The 18,936-nt window shown below is 44.9% G+C and overlaps 1 protein-coding gene across 4 annotated transcripts in view; it reads left to right on the top strand.

Annotated features, from left to right (window-relative positions):
- The window catches only part of rab3il1 (RAB3A interacting protein (rabin3)-like 1), a 34,941-nt gene that overhangs the window by 7,657 nt on the left and 8,348 nt on the right, over nt 1–18,936 (top strand). For 2 of the 4 annotated variants that reach the window (XM_055924314.1, XM_055924315.1), the window contains 5 exons: nt 1,557–1,812; nt 4,057–4,152; nt 4,433–4,510; nt 4,677–4,919; nt 11,367–11,486. In XM_055924314.1, the coding sequence (XP_055780289.1) occupies nt 1,557–1,812; nt 4,057–4,152; nt 4,433–4,510; nt 4,677–4,919; nt 11,367–11,486 (793 nt within the window). The remainder of the gene's footprint in view (nt 1–1,556; nt 1,813–4,056; nt 4,153–4,432; nt 4,511–4,676; nt 4,920–11,366; nt 11,487–18,936) is intronic. The other 2 variants (XM_055924318.1, XM_055924317.1) reach the window with 1 other exon arrangement.

Here is an 18,936-nt window from a genome sequence, read left to right as displayed (position 1 = left end):
TGTATATAGCTCCACATTGATCTGGTACTGGTACTTCCTGTATATAGCTCCACATTGATCTGGTACTCCCTGTATATAGCTCCACATTGATCTGGTACTCCCTGTATATAGCTCCACATTGATCTGGTACTTCCTGTATATAGCTGCACATTGATCTGGTACTCCCTGTATATAGCTCCACATTGATCTGGTACTGGTACTCCCTGTTTATAGCTCCACATTGATCTGGTACTGGTACTCCCTGTATATAGCTCCACATTGATCTGGTACTTCCTGTATATAGCTCCACATTGATCTGGTACTCCCTGTATATAGCTCCACATTGATCTGGTACTCCCTGTATATAGCTCCACATTGATCTGGTACTGGTACTTCCTGTATATAGCTCCACATTGATCTGGTACTTCCTGTATATATCTCCACATTGATCTGGTACTCCCTGTATATAGCTCCACATTGATCTGGTACTGGTACTTCCTGTATATAGCTCCACATTGATCTGGTACTTCCTGTATATATCTCCACATTGATCTGATACTTCCTGTATATATCTCCACATTGATCTGGTACTCCCTGTATATATCTCCACATTGATCTGGTACTTCCTGTATATAGCTCCACATTGATCTGGTACTCCCTGTATATAGCTCCACATTGATCTGGTACTGGTACTCCCTGTTTATAGCTCCACATTGATCTGGTACTTCCTGTATATAGCTCCACATTGATCTGGTACTGGTACTTCCTGTATATAGCTCCACATTGATCAGGTACTTCCTGTATATAGCTCCACATTGATCTGTTACTCCCTGTATATAGCTCCACATTGATCTGGTACTGGTACTTCCTATATATAGCTCCACATTGATCAGGTACTTCCTGTATATAGCTCCACATTGATCTGTTACTCCCTGTATATAGCTCCACATTGATCTGGTACTTCCTGTATATAGCTCCACATTGATCTGGTACTTCCTGTATATAGCTCCACATTGATCTGGTACTTCCTGTATATAGCTCCACATTGATCTTGTAATCCCTCTATATAGCTCCACATTGATCTGGTACTCCCTGTATATAGCTCCACATTGATCTTGTAATCCCTGTATATAGCTTAATTCAGTCTACACCCGTTGTATTCCATGTCACAAACAACATTTGATTTGACGACCAATTCCTTATTATATACCTTTTTAAAAATGTATTTAACTAAGTCAGTTAAGAATAAATTGTTATTTATAATGACGGCCTACCCCGGCCAAACCATAACCCGGACGACACTGGGTCAATTGTGCGCCACCCTATGCGACTCCCAATCATGGCCGGTTGTGATACAGCCTGGAATTGAACCAGGATCTATAGTGACACCTCTAGCACTGAGATGCAGTGCCTTAGACCGCTGCACCACTCGGGAGCCCCCCCCCCCCCCCCCCCCCCCCCCTATTAACTACCTAACTTTCTTAATATCTCAAACAAGCAGCTGTTAGCTTACATGTTCATGTAGCCATTGCACTTAACAGACAAGTTTTTAAAATCTCGTCTTTTGTTTTCTTAAGGTTGGTAGACCTGGAGCCAGGTCCAATCCCCAGGGTGGAGGGTGGAGGGCAGGGTGACCCCAGGCCCGCCAGGCCCCAGGAGCAGGGTACCCAGGCCAGGGGCAGAGAGGGCAGCAGGCTGGAGCATGCTGCCCAGCTGGAGGGTGCCCGGGGCGGGGAGCATGAAGACAATGTGTCCCGCCTCCGGAGCTCTTCCCTGGAGATCAGAGAGAAGGGATCAGAGATCCTCAGAGAGCAGCTAGATGCTGCACAGAAGGTGGCCGAGGCCCATCTTGTTATACAGTATACCTCTATTCTGCTGCAGTTCTACCCTACACCTCCTCTATTCTGCTGCAGTTCTACCCTACACCTCTTCTATTCTGCTGCAGTTCTACCCTACACCTCTTCTATTCTGCTGCAGTTCTACCCTACACCTCTTCTATTCTGCTGCAGTTCTACGCTACACCTCTTCTATTCTGCTGCAGTGTTACCCTACACCTCTTCTATTCTGACCCAGTTCTACCCTACACCTCTTCTATTCTGCTGCAGTGTTACCCTACACCTCTTCTATTCTGCTGCAGTTCTACGCTACACCTCTTCTATTCTGCTGCAGTTCTACCCTACACCTCTTCTATTCTGCTGCAGTTCTACGCTACACCTCTTCTATTCTGCTGCAGTTCTACCCTATACCTCTATTCTGCTGCAGTTCTACCCTACACCTCTTCTATTCTGCTGCAGTTCTACCCTACACCTCTTCTATTCTGCTGCAGTTCTACCCTACACCTCTTCTATTTTGCTGCAGTTCTACGCTACACCTCTTCTATTCTGCTGCAGTTCTACCCTACACCTCTCCTATTCTGCTGCAGTTCTACCCTACACCTCTTCTATTCTGCTGCAGTGTTACCCTACACCTCTTCTATTCTGACCCAGTTCTACCCTACACCTCTTCTATTCTGCTGCAGTGTTACCCTACACCTCTTCTATTCTGCTGCAGTTCTACGCTACACCTCTTCTATTCTGCTGCAGTTCTACCCTACACCTCTTCTATTCTGCTGCAGTTCTACGCTACACCTCTTCTATTCTGCTGCAGTTCTACCCTATACCTCTATTCTGCTGCAGTTCTACCCTACACCTCTTCTATTCTGCTGCAGTTCTACCCTATACCTCTATTCTGCTGCAGTTCTACCCTACACCTCTTCTATTCTGCTGCAGTTCTACCCTATACCTCTATTCTGCTGCAGTTCTACCCTACACCTCCTCTATTCTGCTGCAGTTCTACCCTACACCTCCTCTATTCTGCTGCAGTTCTACCCTACACCTCTTCTATTCTGCTGCAGTTCTACCCTACACCTCCTCTATTCTGCTGCAGTTCTACCCTACACCTCTTCTATTCTGCTGCAGTTCTACCCTACACCTCTTCTATTCTGCTGCAGTTCTACCCTATACCTCTTCTATTCTGCTGCAGTTCTACCCTACACCTCTTCTATTCTGCTGCAGTTCTACCCTACACCTCTTCTATTCTGCTGCAGTTCTACCCTATACCTCTTCTATTCTGCTGCAGTTCTACCCTACACCTCTTCTATTCTGCTGCAGTTCTACCCTATACCTCTTCTATTCTGCTGCAGTTCTACGCTACACCTCTTCTATTCTGCTGCAGTTCTACCCTACATCTCTTCTATTCTGCTGCAGTTCTACCCTACACCTCTTCTATTCTGCTGCAGTTCTACCCTACACCTCTTCTATTCTGCTGCAGTTCTACCCTACACCTCTTCTATTCTGCTGCAGTTCTACCCTACACCTCTTCTATTCTGCTGCAGTTCTACCCTACACCTCTTCTATTCTGCTGCAGTTCTACGCTACACCTCTTCTATTCTGCTGCAGTTCTACGCTACACCTCTTCAATTCTGACCCAGTTCTACCCTACACCTCTTCTATTCTGCTGCAGTTCTACCCTATACCTCTTCTATTCTGCTGCAGTTCTACCCTATACCTCTTCTATTCTGCTTCAGTTCTACCCTACACCTCTTCTATTCTGCTGCAGTTCTACCCTACACCTCTTCTATTCTGCTGCAGTTCTACGCTACACCTCTTCTATTCTGCTGCAGTTCTACGCTACACCTCTTCTATTCTGCTGCAGTTCTACCCTACACCTCTTCAATTCTGACCCAGTTCTACCCTACACCTCTTCAATTCTGACCCAGTTCTACCCTACACCTCTTCAATTCTGACCCAGTTCTACCCTACACCTCTTCTATTCTGACCCAGTTCTACCCTACACCTCTTCTATTCTGCTGCAGTTCTACCCTACACCTCTTCTATTCTGACTCAGTTCTACCCTACACCTATTCTATTCTGCTGCAGTTCTACCCTACACCTCTTCTATTCTGCTGCAGTTCTACCCTACACCTCTTCTATTCTGCTGCAGTTCTACCCTACACCTCTTCTATTCTGCTGCAGTTCTACCCTACACCTCTTCTATTCTGCTGCAGTTCTACCCTACACCTCTTCTATCCCCTCCCAGGAGCTGAAGCTGAAGGATAAGGAGTGTGAGCGTCTGTCACAGATCCGGGATCAACTAGAGCAGGAGCTGGAGGAGCTAACTGCCAGTCTGTTTGAGGTAGGAAGGAATGACTGCTAGGCCTGCTACAAACTACATCTAGTTGAACTGGTGAAGGACTGACTACGAGGCCTGCTACAACCTACAGCTAGCTGAACTAGTGAAGGACTGACTGCTAGGCCTGCTACAACCTACAGCTAGCTGAACTAGTGAAGGACTGACTGCTAGACCTGCCAAAACCTACAGCTAGCTGAACTGACGATGGTACAAGTACATCTGGACTTAGAAAGGTGTGGATCCTGCATGTTAACTATGTCCTTTTTTTGCTGTTTCCCTATAGGAAGCTCACAGGATGGTGCGTGAAGCCAACGTGAAACAAGCAGCAGCAGAGAAACAGCTGAAGGAGGCTCAGGACAAGGTCCGTTTATGTCTCCTATTTAAACTAAAGACTTTATCCTTCAGGGTTAGAGAGGGGGGGGGGGGGGGGGTGAGTGTGTGTGTGTGTGTGTGTGTGTGTGTGTGTGTGTGTCGGGTACAATCCATAACTCCTGTCTATAACCACTTGTGTTGTTGTCTCTCCCCAGAGTGATGTCCTTCAGGCGGAGGTGTCCGCCCTGAAGACCATGGTCCTGACATCCACCCCGTCTTCACCCAACCGCCAGGCCCACCCTCAGCTCCTCTCCCCGGGCACTAGGTCCAGGGGTGCCAGCCCCCACCATGGAGGAGGACACACACGCAACAAGAGTGCCAGTGGTGCCCTCCCATTGGCCCCTGGTGGGCACTCAGACCTGCCCTCTGACCTGCAACCAGTCAGAGAGGACAAAGAGGTAGGGCCAGCCGCCTTCAGACTACAAACCGGCCGTGTCTGAATACCCATAATGCTGTTCTAAGTAGTAGGCTTTTTGTTTTTTTGCAAAAAATACAACGTTTTATAGCATGTGCATTTTTGTTGTTGTTGTCTGCTTTAAATGCCAGGATGTCATACACATTTCAACTAGTAGAATTCACTGGACACTACTGATGAAAATAATGGTCTTCGGAACTAACTCTACTACTGCTTCCTACTATAACTCTGCTTCCTACTATAACTCTACTACTGCTTCCTACTATAACTCTACTACTGATTCCTACTATAACTCTGCTTCCTACTATAACTCTACTACTGCTTCCTACTATAACTCTACTACTGCTTCCTACTATAACTCTGCTTCCTACTGCTTCCTACTATAACTCTACTACTGCTTCCCACTATAACTCTGCTTCTCACTATAACTCTACGACTGCTTCCCACTATAACTCTGCTTCCTACTATAACTCTACTACTGCTTCCTACTATAACTCTACTACTGCTTCCTACTATAACTCTACTACTGCTTCTCACTATAACTCTACGACTGCTTCCCACTATAACTCTGCTTCCTACTATAACTCTACTACTGCTTCCTACTATAACTCTACTACTGCTTCCTACTATAACTCTACTACTGCTTCCTACTATAACTCTGCTTCCTACTATAACTCTACTACTGCTTCCTACTATAACTCTGCTTCCTACTATAACTCTACTACTGCTTCCTACTATAACTCTACTACTGCTTCCTACTATAACTCTACTACTACTTCCTACTATAACTCTGATTCCTACTATAACTCTGCTTCCTACTATAACTCTGCTTCCTACTATAACTCTGCTACTGCTTCCTACTATAACTCTGCTACTGCTTCCTACTATAACTCTACTACTGCTTCCTACTATAACTCTACTACTACTTCCTACTATAACTCTGATTCCTACTATAACTCTGCTTCCTACTATAACTCTGCTTCCTACTATAACTCTGCTACTGCTTCCTACTATAACTCTGCTACTGCTTCCTACTATAACTCTACTACTGCTTCCTACTATAACTCTACTACTGCTTCCTACTATAACTCTGCTTCCTACTATAACTCTGCTTCCTACTATAACTCTACTACTACTTCCTACTATAACTCTACTACTGATTCCTACTATAACTCTGCTTCTGCTTCCTACTATAACTCTGCTTCCTACTATAACTCTGCTTCCTACTATAACTCTGCTTCCTACTATAACTCTACTACTGCTTCCTACTATAACTCTACTACTGATTCCTACTATAACTCTACTACTGATTCCTACTATAACTCTACTACTGCTTCCTACTATAACTCTGCTTCCTACTATAACTCTGCTTCCTACTATAACTCTGCTTCCTACTATAACTCTACTACTGCTTCCTACTATAACTCTACTACTGCTTCCTACTATAACTCTACTACTGCTTCCTACTATAACTCTACTACTGCTTCCCACTATAACTCTGCTTCCTACTATAACTCTGCTTCTCACTATAACTCTACTACTGCTTCCTACTATAACTCTACGACTGCTTCCTACTATAACTCTGCTTCCTACTATAACTCTGCTTCTGCTTCCTACTATAACTCTGCTTCCTACTATAACTCTGCTTCCTACTATAACTCTGCTTCCTACTATAACTCTGCTTCCTACTATAACTCTGCTTCCTACTATAACTCTGCTTCCTACTATAACTCTGCTTCCTACTATAACTCTGCTTCCTACTATAACTCTACTACTGCTTCCTACTATAACTCTACTACTGCTTCCTACTATAACTCTACTACTGCTTCCTACTATAACTCTACTACTGCTTCCCACTATAACTCTGCTTCCTACTATAACTCTGCTTCTCACTATAACTCTACTACTGCTTCCTACTATAACTCTACGACTGCTTCCTACTATAACTCTGCTTCCTACTATAACTCTGCTTCTCACTATAACTCTGCTTCTCACTATATCTCTACGACTGCTTCCCACTATAACTCTACTACTGATTCCTACTATAACTCTGCTACTGCTTCCTACTATAACTCTACTACTGATTCCTACTATAACTCTACTACTGCTTCCCACTATAACTCTGCTTCCTACTATAACTCTGCTTCCCACTATAACTCTACTACTGATTCCTACTATAACTCTGCTACTGCTTCCTACTATAACTCTACTACTGATTCCTACTATAACTCTACTACTGCTTCCCACTATAACTCTGCTTCCTACTATAACTCTACTACTGATTCCTACTATAACTCTACTACTGCTTCCTACTATAACTCTGCTTCCCACTATAACTCTGCTACTGATTCCTACTATAACTCTACTACTGCTTCCTACTATAACTCTACTACTGCTTCCTACTATAACTCTGCTTCCTACTATAACTCTGCTTCCTACTATAACTCTACTACTGCTTCCTACTATAACTCTACTACTGCTTCCTACTATAACTCTGCTACTGCTTCCTACTATAACTCTACTACTGCTTCCTACTATAACTCTGCTACTGCTTCCTACTATAACTCTACTACTGCTTCCTACTATAACTCTGCTACTGCTTCCTACTATAACTCTGCTACTGATTCCTACTATAACTCTACTACTGCTTCCTACTATAACTCTACTACTGCTTCCTACTATAACTCTACTACTGCTTCCTACTATAACTCTGCTACTGCTTCCTACTATAACTCTTCTACTGCTTCCTACTATAACGCTACTACTGCTTCCTACTATAACTCTACTACTGCTTCCTACTATAACTCTGCTTCTGCTTCCTACTATAACTCTACTACTGCTTCCTGCTATAACTCTACTACTGATTCCTACTATAACTCTGCTTCTGCTTCCTGCTATAACTCTGCTTCTGCTTCCTACTATAACTCTACTACTGCTTCCCACTATAACTCTGCTTCCTACTATAACTCTGCTTCCTACTATAACTCTGCTTCCTACTATAACTCTACTACTGCTTCCTACTATAACTCTACTACTGATTCCTACTATAACTCTACTACTGATTCCTACTATAACTCTACTACTGCTTCCTACTATAACTCTGCTTCCTACTATAACTCTGCTTCCTACTATAATTCTGCTTCCTACTATAACTCTACTACTGCTTCCTACTATAACTCTGCTTCCTACTATAACTCTGCTACTGCTTCCTACTATAACTCTACTACTGCTTCCCACTATAACTCTGCTTCCTACTATAACTCTGCTTCTCACTATAACTCTACGACTGCTTCCTACTATAACTCTGCTTCCTACTATAACTCTGCTTCCCACTATAACTCTACGACTGCTTCCTACTATAACTCTACTACTGCTTCCTACTATAACTCTACTACTGCTTCCTACTATAACTCTGCTTCCTACTATAACAATACTACTGCTTCCTACTATAACTCTGCTTCCTACTATAACTCTACTACTGCTTCCTACTATAACTCTACTACTGCTTCCTACTATAACTCTGCTTCCTACTATAACTCTGCTTCCTACTATAACTCTGCTTCCTACTATAACTCTACTACTGCTTCCTACTATAACTCTACTACTGCTTACTACTATAACTCTACTACTGCTTCCTACTATACCTCTGCTTCCTACTATACCTCTGCTTCCTACTATAACTCTGCTACTGCTTCCTACTATAACTCTACTACTGCTTCCTACTATAACTCTGCTTCCTACTATAACTTTACTACTGCTTCCTACTATAACTCTACTACTGCTTCCTACTATAACTCTGCTTCCTACTATAACTCTGCTTCCTACTATAACCCTACTACTGCTTCCTACTATAACTCTACTACTGCTTCCTACTATAACTCTACTACTGCTTCCTACTATAACTCTACTACTGCTTCCCACTATAACTCTGCTACTGCTTCCTACTATAACTCTACTACCGCTTCCTACTATAACTCTACTACTGCTTCCTACTATAACTCTACTACTGATTCCTACTATAAATCTACTACTTCTTCCTACTATAACACTGCTTCCTATTATAACTCTACTACTGCTTCCCACTATAACTCTGCTTCTGCTTCCTACTATAACTCTACTACTGCTTCCTACTATAACTCTACTACTGCTTCCTACTATAACTCTACTACTGCTTCCTACTATAACTCTGCTACTGCTTCCTACTATAACTCTACTACTGCTTCCTACTTTAACTCTGCTTCTGCTTCCTACTATAACTCTGCTTCTGCTTCCTACTATAACTCTACTACTGCTTCCTACTACAACTCTACTACTGCTTCCCACTATAACTCTTCTACTGCTTCCTACTATAACTCTACTACTGCTTCATAGTATAACTCTACTACTGCTTCCTACTATAACTCTGCTACTGCTTCCTACTATAACTCTACTACCGCTTCCTACTATAACTCTACTACTGCTTCCTACTATAATTCTACTACTGATTCCTACTATAACTCTGCTACTGCTTCCTACTATAACCCTGCTTCCTACTATAACTCTGCTTCCTACTATAACTCTACTACTGCTTCCTACTATAACTCTACTACTGCTTCCTACTATAACTCTGCTTCTGCTTCCTACTATAACTCTGCTTCTGCTTCCTACTATAACTCTACTACTGCTTCCTACTATAACTCTACTACTGCTTCCTACTATAACTCTACTACTGCTTCCTACTATAACTCTGCTACTGCTTCCTACTATAACTCTGCTACTGCTTCCTACTATAACTCTGCTTCTGCTTCCTACTATAACTCTGCTTCTGCTTCCTACTATAACTCTACTACTGCTTCCTACTATAACTCTACTACTGCTTCCTACTATAACTCTACTACTGCTTCCTACTATAACTCTACTACTGCTTCCTACTATAACTCTGCTTCTGCTTCCTACTATAACTCTACTACTGCTTCCTACTATAACTCTACTACTGCTTCCTATTATAACTCTACTACTGCTTCCTACTATAACTCTGCTTCCTACTATAACTCTGCTTCCTACTATAACTCTACTACTGCTTCCTACTATAACTCTGCTACTGCTTCCTACTATAACTCTGCTTCCTACTATAACTCTGCTTCCTACTATAACTCTACTACTGCTTCCTACTATAACTCTACTACTGCTTCCTACTATAACTCTACTACTGCTTCCTACTATAACTCTGCTACTGCTTCCTAATATAACTCTATTACTGCTTCCTACTATAACTCTGCTTCTGCTTCCTATTATAACTCTGCTTCTGCTTCCTACTATAACTCTACTACTGCTTCCTACTATAACTCTACTACTGCTTCCTACTATAACTCTTCTACTGCTTCCTACTATAACTCTACTACTGCTTCCTACTATAACTCTACTACTGCTTCCTACTATAACTCTGCTTCCTACTATAACTCTACTACTGCTTCCTACTATAACTCTACTACTGATTCCTGCTATAACTCTACTACCGCTTCCTACTATAACTCTACTACTGCTTCCTACTATAACTCTACTACTGCTTCCTACTATAACTCTACTACTGCTTCCTACTATAACTCTACTACTGATTCCTGCTATAACTCTACTACTGCATCCTACTATAACTCTACTACTGCTTCCTACTATAACTCTGCTTCCTACTATAACTCTGCTACTGCTTCCCACTATAACTCTGCTTCCTACTATAACTCTACTACTGCTTCCTACTATAACTCTACTACTGCTTCCCACTATAACTCTACTACTGCTTCCTACTATAACTCTACTACTGATTCCTACTATAACTCTACTACTGATTCCTACTATAACTCTACTACTGATTCCTACTATAACTCTACTACTGCTTCCTACTATAACTCTACTACTGCTTCCTACTATAACTCTACTACTGATTCCTACTATAACTCTACTACTGCTTCCCACTATAACTCTGCTTCCTACTATAACTCTACTACTGCTTCCTACTATAACTCTGCTTCCTACTATTAATCTTCTGCTGCTTCCCACTATAACTCTTGTCAATGTATTTCTCTCCTTACTTCCCTTCTTTCTCCATTTCTCTAGCTTTCTTCCCTTTCTATTTTCATCTTCCTGTTTTCTCTTGATCGTCATCATCTTTCCCTGCCCTCTTCTTCTTTCTCTTTCAATCTCTCCATCTCTCTTTCTCTCCCTCCCTCCATTTCTCTTTCTCTCTCTCCCTCCCTCCATCTCCTTCTCTCCCTCATCTCTCCTTCTCTCCATCCCTCCATCTCCTTCTCTCCATGTATCCCTCATCCCCTTCTTTCCTTCTCTCCCTCCATCCCTCCCTCCATCTCTCCTTCTCTCCCTCCCTTCCTCCCTCCATATCTTCTTCTTTCCTCCCTCCTCTGTACCTCCCTCAATCTGTCCTTCTCTCCTTTCTCAGCCTACTGTTCCTACGCTCCTCTTGCTGATTCTATGTCTGGTTCCGGGTCACTCTGTCTCTGTGACCTATGAACCCTACTGGGCAGAGCAGGGGGAGAGGCCACGGTCTCTCAGCCGCCAGGTAACCACACACCTCTGGTTCCTCAAGGTTTCCTTCTTGTTGTTCCTTTGCCACTGTGATTCTGCTTGGTCTTTGGGTCTAGGATGGGGTGACTGTAAAACTCTTTGGGACAACTGAAATTAAAAAGGACTTTATAACAGCGCCTATACACTGAGTGTACAAAACATTATGAACACTGTCCTAATATTGAGTTGCACCTCTCCTCCCCTTTTACCCTCTGAACAGCCTCAATTCGTCAGGGCATGGACTCTACAAGGTGTCGAAAGCGTTCCACGGGGATGCTGGCCCATGTTGACTCCAATGCTTCTCACAGTTGTGTCAAGTTGGCTGGATGTCCTTTGGGTGGTGAACCATTCTTGATACACACAGGAAACGGTTGAGTGTGAAAAACCCAGCAGCGTTGAAGTTCTTGACACAAACCGGTGCACCTGGCACCTACTACCATACCCTATTCAAAGACACTTAAATATTTTGTTTTGCCCGCTCACACTCTGAATGGCACACACACAATCCATGTCTCAATTGTCTCAAGGCTTAAAAATCCTTCTTTAACCTGTCTCCTCCGCTTCATCTACACTGATTTGAAGTGGATTTAACAAGTGACATCAATGAGGGATCAGAGCTTTCACCTGGATACTCTATCATGGGAAGCTTTGTATATGGAGGCATTTCTGTAGCCATTATTCCTGCTTAAAAGTATGATCAGGATGTAAATTATGGTTCATGGGTCAGTTTTATTTTATTTTATTTATTTTTTCGGCCGACTAGATTAGATCAACTTTATTTTCCTACCGGGGGGAAATTAATTTGTTCATGTGCTTAAAAAAGACAACGTACAGTAATATTACACACACAAAAAAAAACACAGAATAATACACAATAAAATGTACATGTGAGTGAATGTCTCTTGGTCCTCTACAGTGTAATGTTATCTAGATAATTTTTATATGGACCTCAGTGACTAAGTGAATGTCTCTTTGTCCTCTACAGTGTAATGTTATCTGGATCATTTTTATATGGACCTAAGTGACTAAGTGAATGTCTCTTTGTCCTCTACAGTGTAATGTTATCTAGATCATTTTTATATGGACCTAAGTGACTAAGTGAATGTCTCTTTGTCCTCTACAGTGTAATGTTATCTAGATCATTTTTATATGGACCTCAGTGACTAAGTGAATGTCTCTTTGTCCTCTACAGTGTAATGTTATCTAGATCATTTTTATATGGACCTAAGTGACTAAGTGAATGTCTCTTGGTCCTCTCTACAGTGTAATGTTATCTAGATCATTTTTATATGGACCTCAGTGACTAAGTGAATGTCTCTTGGTCCTCTCTACAGTGTAATGTTATCTAGATCATTTTTATATGGACCTCAGTGACTAAGTGAATGTCTCTTTGTCCTCTACAGTGTAATGTTATCTAGATCATTTTTATATGGACCTCAGTGACTAAGTGAATGTCTCTTTGTCCTCTACAGTGTAATGTTATCTGGATCATTTTTATATGGACCTAAGTGACTAAGTGAATGTCTCTTGGTCCTCTCTACAGTGTAATGTTATCTAGATAATTTTTATATGGACCTAAGTGACTAAGTAAATGTCTCTTGGTCCTCTACAGTGTAATGTTATCTGGATTATTTTTATATGGACCTAAGTGACTAAGTGAATGTCCGTCATTGTAACTGGAATTCGGGGGTGAAAAAAGGAGAACAGTGGTCTGTAAAACCAATCACCATCAATCCGGTCATTACAAGAATTCAGGGAGAACATCTCCAGAGCAGAAGAAAAGAAAATGTCTAGCAGATCTTTTCTGAGAAGGCCCTTTATACAGGTAACTAAGGTAACTACCAAAATAAAGGAAACCCTTGGGTAAATGAGGGATTAAAATGTATCTTGAAAGCAAGTGCTTCCACACAGTTGTGGTTTCTGAGTTTAATTAAGCAATTAACATCCCGTCATGCTTAGGGTCATGTTAATGTCCCGTCATGCTTAGGGTCATGTTAACGTCCCATCATGCTCAGGGTCATGTTAACATCCCATTATGCTCAGGGTCATGTTAACGTCCCATCATGCTTAGGGTCATGTTTACGTCCTATCATGCTTAGGGTCATGTTAACATCCCATCATGCTTAGGGTCATGTTAACATCCCATCGTGCTTAGGGTCATGTATAAAAATGCCCAGTTGCCCATTATGGCTAGAAGAAGAGATATCAGTGACTGAAAGGGGGCTCTCAAAGGAACATAGAGGATGTGTCTCAGTCACCAGAGTGACTGAAAGAGGGCTCTCAATGGAACATAGAGGATGTGTCTCAGTCACCAGATCTCAGTGACTGAAAGAGGGCTCTCAATGGAACATAGAGGATGTGTCAGTCACCAGAGTGACTGAAAGAGGGCTCTCAAAGGAACATAGAGGATGTGTCTCAGTCACCAGATCTCAGTGACTGAAAGAGGGCTCTCAAAGGAATATAGAGGATGTGTCTGTCACCAGATCTCAGTGACTGAAAGAGGGCTCTCAAAGGAACATAGAGGATGTGTCTCAGTCACCAGGTCTCAGTGACTGAAAGAGGGCTCTCAAAGGAACATAGAGGATGTGTCTCAGTCACCAGGTCTCAGTGACTGAAAGAGTGCTCTCAATGGAACATAGAGGATGTGTCTCAGTCACCAGATCTCAGTGACTGAAAGAGGGCTCTCAAAGGAATATAGAGGATGTGTCTGTCACCAGATCTCAGTGACTGAAAGAGGGCTCTCAAAGGAACATAGAGGATGTGTCTCAGTCACCAGGTCTCAGTGACTGAAAGAGTGCTCTCAAAGGAACATAGAGGATGTGTCTCAGTCACCAGATCTCAGTGACTGAAAGTGGGGTCTCAAAGGAACATAGAGGATGTGTCTCAGTCACCAGATCTCAGTGACTGAAAGAGGGCTCTCAAAGGAACATAGAGGATGTGTCTCAGTCACCAGATCTCAGCCCAATTGAACACTTATGGTAGATTCTGAAGCGGCGCATGAGACAGTGTTTTCCATCAACAAAACACAAAATTATGGAATTTCTCATGGAAGAATGGTGTCGGATCTCTCCAATAGAGTTCCAGACACTTGTAGAATATATGCCGAGGTGCATTGAATCTGTTCTGGCGGTTAGTGGTGGCCCAACATCCTATTAAGACACTTAATGTTGGTATTTCCTTTATTTTCGTAGTTACCTCTATATTAACCACACAGCACCTAATGTTCTGTAAAACACCAGGCGGAGACGCTTATAGGAAGTTACATCATCAGATTCTACAGAATCACACAGTGTCACAGATACATTATCAGTATGTCTAGTGTCAAACTTTAACATTCAACACTGGCACTGACAGTTAAACCGGTTTAAACCAGTTTAAAGTAATGACTTCAGTACCTAATTACACAACAGATAATTATAGACTAACTGACAACTACATTATGGTATGGTATGGTACTTAAACATAAATGGTTATCTCCCGTTTCCCTTTCCCCAAGGGAACACATCTGTCTTACGTCTTCACCGTACTTACAATTGTTACCAAACCGATAACTAGCCTGCTAATATTGTTGCACTTATTATATTGTTGCACTGCTAAGTCTTAGTCCCAGTAAACTAGTCTTCAACCTGATTTTAAGATGTGCATCTACTGTAAGTGTGAAATCAGCGTATGTGCCTAGATGTTAAATGTATGTACCCAGGAGACGGATACCTTACCTTTAAGTCCAGGGTCAGCTCCCTCTTGACCTCTTGGTCGGCCAGTCCAAGCAAATCATTATTTGTTCAGATGGTGACATAACATAAATATGTACTAAAAGGCATGGCCAAACTCGAAAACAAACGAAAAGCCTCGTGGCCACTAAACGAACCAGCAGCCTCACGGCTCTGCCAACTGGGACACTGACTGACCATCACCTGATGCGCTTATCAAGCAGACTCAGCATCTGGACAAGGTTGCTGCTGCCCCCTGGGGGATAGAATGTGGAAGTGGTAGTGAGCTGTAGTGTGCTGTCTACACTAAACTACCTACAGTGCTGTGGGAAAACTATTTGCCCCCTTTCAAAATGTCTCTGCTTTAGCAAATTTTTGATACTGAATGTTATCAGATATTCAACCAAAACCTAATATTAGATAATGGGAACCAGAGTTTATAAAAATAAAATAAAATGGATACTTATTTCATAAACAGAGTTATGTCACACCCTGATCTGTTTCACCTGTCTGTGATTGTCTCCACCCTCCTCCAGGTGTCTTCCCTGTGTACATCCCTTGTGTATTTATACCTGTGTTCTCTGTTTGTCTGGTGCTAGTTCGTCTTGTTTGTTCATGTCTACCAGCGTTTTGTCTCAGCTCCTGCTTTTTCCAGTCTCTCTTTTCTCGTCCTCCTGGTTTTGAGCCTTGCCTATCCTGACTCTGAGCCCGCGTGCCTGACCACTCTGCCTGACCCTGAGCCTGCCTGCCGACCTGTACCTTTGCCCCCCTCTGGATTACCGACCTCTGCCTGACCCTGAGCCTGTCTGCCGCCCGGTACCGTTGCCCCACCTCTGGGTTACTGACCCCTGTCTATTGCCTGCCCCTGTTGGAATATTAACCTCTTACAAGACGCCGTGCAGGAACATGTCGAACAGTGCTTCCGGGTTCCACGCACTCTCCTCTGCCAACGTACGTAAATCGACCGCGTAGTCGGCCACAGTGCAGGCGTCCTGCCGGAGCTGAATTAGCTTCTGGGCTGCTTCTTTCCCAGAGAACGGGGCATCAAAGACCTTCCTCACCTCTCCCACGAACCCCTCCAGGCTCGCGCATATGGCCGGCTGCTGTTCCCATATGGCGGTAGCCCAGGTGAGGGCCTTTCCAGACATGAGAGTGATGGAGTAAGCTATTTTGGAGTGATCCGAGGTGAAGGGGGAGGGCTGAAGCTCGAAAATGAGGGCACACATAGCTAGAAATGCCCGACGGGTGCTCGGCTCTCCATTAAAGCGTTCAGGAGGAGGTAACCGGGGCTTCCGGGAAGGTGGATTGGCCGGTGGGGTGGCGCTGCTAGCATTGATGGACGGTTGCGGGAACGACGAATAGAGAGGAAATTCGATTTCACTCGCATGTCCAGGGATTACACCTTGCCTCCGAGTAATCCCGGAAGTCCCCGGCGTTCCCGTAGCAGAGAGCCCCCGAGATTTCCCGACCTTCCACGAGAATCATCGAGGACGGCCGAGGCACTGTTTTCTGAGCCCATGTAACTGGGCAGGGCTGGGCTGTCGCCAGTGGAATGGCAACATCGGATCAGCACAAGGAGCTGTCTGTATTGCGGGACTTTTGGTCATTTTGTGTCCTCGTACCTGGTAAAAAGACACTTCCCTTCTGCCGCACCACCCCTATGACTGCGGGATTGACCTTCTCCCTAGCACCACGCCACCCCGTGGTCGTCTGTACTCGCTGTCGGGACCTGAAACCAAGGCTATGGAGGACTACGTTGGGGACTCCCTAGCTACTGGATTTATCCGTCCCTCTTCCTCTCCCGCTGGCGCAGGGTTCTTCTTCGTGGAGAAGAAGGACAAGACCCTGCACCCGTGCATTGACTACCGGGGACTCAATGACATCACTGTAAAGAACCGTTATCCGCTACCACTCATTTCCTTGGCCTTTGAGCCGCTCCAGGGTGCCCCTGTGTTCTACAAGCTGGATCCACGTAAGGCCCTACCACCTGTTGTGGATACGAGGGGGGGACGAGTGGAAGACCGCCTTCAACACGGCCAGCGGCCACTACGAATATCTGGTCATGCCCTTTGGCCTCACCAACGCCCCTGCCGTGTTCCAGGCTCTGATGAATGACGTTCTCCGCGACATGCTGAACCGGTTCATCTTTGTCTACGTTGATGACATCCTGGTATTCTTCCGCTCCCCCCAAGAACGTGTGCTCTATATCCGGCAGGTTCTCCAGTGCCTTCTGAAGAACCAGTTGTTCATTAAGGCGGAAAAGTGCAAGTTACATCGCTCCACCATTCCCTTTTTGGTCTACATCATCTCTGCTGGGAGCATCAAGATGGATCCTGAGAAGGTGAAAGCGATGGTGGATTGGCCTCAGCCTACGTACAGGGTGCAGCTGCAACGCTTCCTGGGGTTCGTCAACTTTGATCGCCATTTTATCCAGGGTTACAGCACCCTGGCCTCTCCCCTGTCTTCCCTCACCTCTACCAAGGTTCCGTTCACGTGGTCCACGGCCGCGGACCGGGCATTCCCGGGATCTTAAACACTGCTTCACCACGGTATCCGATCCTGGTTCATCCAGACCCTTCCCGTTAGTTTGTGGTGGAGGCCGATGCTTCGGATGTGGGAGTGAGGGCTGTTCTGTCTCAACGTTCTGCCCTGAACCTTGAAGCTGCATCCCTGCGCCACCTTCTCCCACCGTCTCACCGCCACGGAAAGGAATTGCGATGTGGGGAATTGGGAGCTTCTCGCGGTGAAAATGGCATTGGATGAATGGAGGCACTGGCGGAACATCCATTCATTTTGTGGACCAAGCTCAAAAACCTGGAGTATCTCTGCACCGCCAAGCGCCTCAACTCCAGGCAGGCAAGATGGGCCCTGTTGTTTACCCGGTTCAACATTTCCCTCTCCTACCGGCTGGGGTTCAAGAATGCCCTGTTTCGCCGCTATAACCCCACAGCTACCTCCACGGAGCCCGAGACCATCCTTCCCACCTCGTGCCTGGCAACGGCACTCAGCTGGAGTATTGGGAAACAGGTCTGGGAGGTGCAGTGGTCCCAGCCAAACCCTGAGAGGGGGGGGCCCAGAAAACCGGATGTTTGTGCCTGACGCTGTCCGCTCCGCGGTCCTGGAGTGGGCCCATTCCTCCAGGTTTGCCTGCCACCCAGGCTCCCGGTGGTGGCCTACCATGGTTCTGGACGTCGCCGCCTTTGTCACCGCCTGCAAGGTCTGTGCACAGAACAAGACCCCTCAACAAGCTCCGGCTGGCCTCCTCCAACCTCTGCCCATCTCTCATCGCCCCTGGCCTCACATATCCTTGGACTTTGTCACGGGTCTCCCCCCGTCTGATGGCAACACCGCCATCCTGACCATGGTGGATCGCTTTTCCAAGGCCGCCCACTTCATTCCTCTCCCCAAGCTACCCTCTGCGAAAGAGATGGCCCAGCTCATGGTGCAGCACGTCTTCCGGATCCACGGACTGCCCGTGGGCATGGTCTCCGACCGCGGCCCTCAGTTCTTATTCTGGAAAGGCGTTCTGCACCCTCATTGGGTCGTCGGCCAACCTGTACTCCGGGTTCCACCCCCAGTCTAACGGCCAGTCGGAGCGAGTCAACCAGGACCTCGAGACCACCCTGCGCTGCCTGGTCTCCGCCAGCCCCACCACCTGGAGCCAGCAGCTGGTGTGGGTGGAATAGTCCCGCAAAACCCTTCCCTGCTCTGCCACTGGCCTATCACCGTTTGAGT

This window comes from Salvelinus fontinalis, chromosome 5, assembly GCF_029448725.1.
Source record: "Salvelinus fontinalis isolate EN_2023a chromosome 5, ASM2944872v1, whole genome shotgun sequence".
NCBI classification, from domain to species: Eukaryota; Metazoa; Chordata; class Actinopteri; order Salmoniformes; family Salmonidae; genus Salvelinus; species Salvelinus fontinalis.
The sequence above is the reverse complement of the archived record's forward strand: the minus strand, read 5'-3'. Positions and strand labels throughout refer to the sequence as shown.